Source organism: Salvelinus fontinalis, chromosome 7, assembly GCF_029448725.1.
Source record: "Salvelinus fontinalis isolate EN_2023a chromosome 7, ASM2944872v1, whole genome shotgun sequence".
Lineage (NCBI taxonomy): Eukaryota > Metazoa > Chordata > Actinopteri > Salmoniformes > Salmonidae > Salvelinus > Salvelinus fontinalis.
In genome coordinates this window covers 56,224,868-56,228,355 of record NC_074671.1, presented here as the reverse complement: position 1 = coordinate 56,228,355, position 3,488 = coordinate 56,224,868, and the positions used below count along the sequence as shown (strand labels likewise).

The 3,488-nt window shown below is 46.5% G+C and overlaps 1 protein-coding gene across 3 annotated transcripts in view; it reads left to right on the top strand.

The window, feature by feature from the left end:
- LOC129859800 (plastin-1-like) overlaps positions 1 to 1,835 on the top strand; it is an 11,071-nt gene extending 9,236 nt beyond the window's left edge. For all 3 annotated transcript variants that reach the window (XM_055929924.1, XM_055929923.1, XM_055929922.1), the window contains 4 exons: positions 450 to 583; positions 674 to 797; positions 874 to 998; positions 1,144 to 1,835. In XM_055929924.1, the coding sequence (XP_055785899.1) occupies positions 450 to 583; positions 674 to 797; positions 874 to 998; positions 1,144 to 1,282 (522 nt within the window). In that variant the 3' untranslated portion in view covers positions 1,283 to 1,835. The remainder of the gene's footprint in view (positions 1 to 449; positions 584 to 673; positions 798 to 873; positions 999 to 1,143) is intronic.
- The last annotated feature ends 1,653 nt before the right edge of the window (positions 1,836 to 3,488 follow it).

Below are 3,488 nucleotides of genomic sequence, written 5' to 3'. Positions count from 1 at the left end.
AGGATCCCAAACATGTCAAAGGTCCATGTATGCGTGGCACTCAAGGGAACAGAAAGCACTTGCTTCTCCAAACAGCTAGGCTGCCCACAACAGCACAACAGCTGAAACAGACCAGTACCTAGCCAGTTGCTTTGCCCTAGTTTTTTTCAGGCTTCTCAGCAAAGGCCTGCTCCAGGTAGTTGTCCAATGAGCAGCCCACTTCCAAAACGAGCACCTCCCCCTGGCCTCACCCCACAACAACAATATCCGGCGTATTTGGCACACACACACATGCACATGCGCGCACACACACACGCACACGCACATGCGCACGCCCGCACACACACACACACACACACACACACATACACACACACACATACACACAGAGAGACTCTCTTTTATCAATATATTGTTGATGAAAATACAGAGGATTTCCAGGCATTGTGTTGGTGTGTCTGTGTGTGCAGTTGGAGAACTGTACCTATGCGGTGGAACTGGGTCGGAATAAAGCTCGATTCTCCTTGGTGGGAATTGGAGGAGTGAATCTGAACGAGGGAAGTCCCATGCACACACTGGCTCTGGTCTGGCAGCTGATGAGGAGGTATGTACAGTACAAACACACACCTTTCCTTTTCACTTCAACATCTCTCTCACCTCCTACTATCCCTCTATCATCCCCCACCCCTCTCAGGTACACTCTCCAGGTGTTGTCTGATCTAGGAGATGGGGAGAAGATTGGAGACCAAATCATAATCAACTGGGTCAACACTCAGCTCAAAGAGGGAGGCAAGGACTCACAGATTAGCAGCTTCAAGGTGGGTGTGTACGTGTGTGAGTGTGCAGTGCACGTTGTGTGCATGTGAACAGCTTTAATGTGTGTGTGTCCTGCAGGATAAGCTGATCAGTACTAGTCTCCCAGTGATAGACTTGTTAGACATCATCGCCCCCAAATCTATCAAAGAGGAGCTGGTGAAGAGAGGGGAGCTCAGTGATGCAGACAAGCTCAACAACGCCAAGTAAAGAACCCCTGATCCTTAACCTCTGAACTCTAAATGACCTCGACCCCCAACCTCTAATCTCTTACTTTTAACTGACCTCTATCCTCTGACCCCTGACCCCTGACCCCTGAGCTGACTTCCCTTCCCTTTTGTCTTCCTGTAGGTACGCTATCACGGTATCTAGGAAGATCGGAGCCCGTGTCTACGCTCTGCCTGATGACCTGGTTGAGGTGAAACCCAAGATGGTTCTGACTGTGTTCGCATGCCTGATGGGGAGGGGCATGAAGAAAGCTGACGGCTGAACACACACACACACACTCAGACACACTAACAAACACTAACAGCCTGTCCCAATTTGCTCCTTACCCTTTACCCTCTTCCTGTCTCCTGCTCATCTAGTCTGTGATTAGATCAGTGTATATAATCGGAGAATCAGAGCGCAGCTGATTGTTCATTAAACATTTATTTCATACTGATAGAAACCGAGCGGTTATGTGCCTAGTGTGCTTAAGGAGGCACTGATGGATCATTTTAATATCTCTAAATTATTCATGTATCAATTCTTTCTGTGTAAAAGAAACAACAGAATAGAATTATAAATCTATGTAGTGGAGGGGACATGAACCCTTTGGTTTCAATCACACACACACACACGCACACATACACACACCTTACAGAATTAACAGTACAGACACACTACATACCTGTAAATGTTGTGTAATTCTCTTAATTTAACTCAATCTGCCGAAGATAACAGACTGACATTTTGTTCATGCAAATTGTGTGTGTGTGTGGAAGGGGTGGTGCATTTTTGAAAACATGTATAAACATGTATAATAAAACCCATTTAAGAAACGCGTGTTTTTGACACCCTTCATCCGGGACTGAGATAAATGTTTACCAGAAACAAAGGAGGTGTAACGCCCGGGGTGTAGTGGAGGAAGAAGTCAGGCGCAGGAAGCAGAGAGTTCAGGGTAGCTCTACTTTTAATGCACCACAACGGTGAACAGACGCCAACCCAAACAAATGCCCCAAACACGGGGAACATTAAACAGTCCAGAAAAAATACCAACACACGAACAACAGTGACCTACAGCCGTGTACATACGTACACTGAAATAATCCCGCACAGCAGCAGGCGGACCGGCTGGAAAATAAGGCCCAACCAATTAGCCTAACTAAACACAGGTGCAACTAATAAACAGAAAAGGAGGGAAAAGAGATCAGTGGCAGCTAGTAGGCCGTCGACGACGACCGCCGAGCTCCACCCGAACAGGAAGGGGAGCCACCTTCGGTAGGAGTCGTGACAGGAGGACAACAAAGGAGAACTGTGTGTTGGAACGAGGTCAGTTAGCCTTGTGTGATTCGATGCATGGTCCCAACTTCCATCTCAGTAACAACGCTGGGATGTGATTTAGTCCATTTAATTCACAGTTACATCTTCCGCTCTCGCCTCACTCCCACATTTCAACTGGCAGTGATAATTACTGTACCACAGATACAGCTTTTTTGGGCTGAACCTCAGAGGTGGAAACACAAACGGCAACATTTTGGAGCCAAACACTGGTGCTCAGCCTGATAATGGAAATAAACCACACGAGACCTGCAAGCTCCTAGAATATATTCCACAAGAGACCTACAAGCTCCTAGAATATATACCACAAGAGACCTACAAGCACTCAGAATATGAAGTACCAGTCAAGAGTTTGGACACCTACTCATTCAAGGGTTTTTCTTTATTTTTTATTATTTTCTACATTGTAGAATAGTGAAGACATCAAAACTATGAAATAACACATGTGCAATCATGTAGTAACCAAAAATATAATATATTTTGTATTTTAGATTCTTCAAAGTAGCCACCCTTTGCCTTGATGACAGCTTTGCACACTCTTGGCATTCTCTCAACCAGCTTCACCTGGAATGCTTTTCCAACAGTATTGAAGGAGTTCCCACATATGATGAGCACTTTTTGGCTGCTTTTCCTTCACTCTGAAGTCCAACTCATCCCAAACCATCTCAATTGGGTTGTGGTTGGGTGATTGTGAAGGCCAGGTCATCTGATGCAGCACTCCATCACTATCCTTCTTAGTCAAATAGCCCTTACATAGCCTGAAGATGTATTGGGTCATTGTCCATTTGAAAAACATAGTCCCACAAAGCGCAAACCAGATGGGATGGTGTATCGCTACAGAATGCTGTGGTAGCCATGCTGGTTAAGTGTGCCTGCAAACTTGATGATTGAGTTGGAGGCGTGCATGGCCACGCAGTCATGGGTGAACAGGGAGTACAGGAGAAGGCTGAGAACGCACCCTTGTGGGGCCCCAGTGTTGAGGATCAGCGGGGTGGAGATGTTGTTTCCTACCCTCACCACCTGGGGGGCGGCCCGTCAGGAAGGACCCAGTTACACAGGGTGGGGTCCAGACCCAGGGTCTCGAGCTTAATGATGAGTTTGGAGGGTACTATGGTGTTAAATGCTGAGCTGTAGTCAATGAACAGCATTCTTAC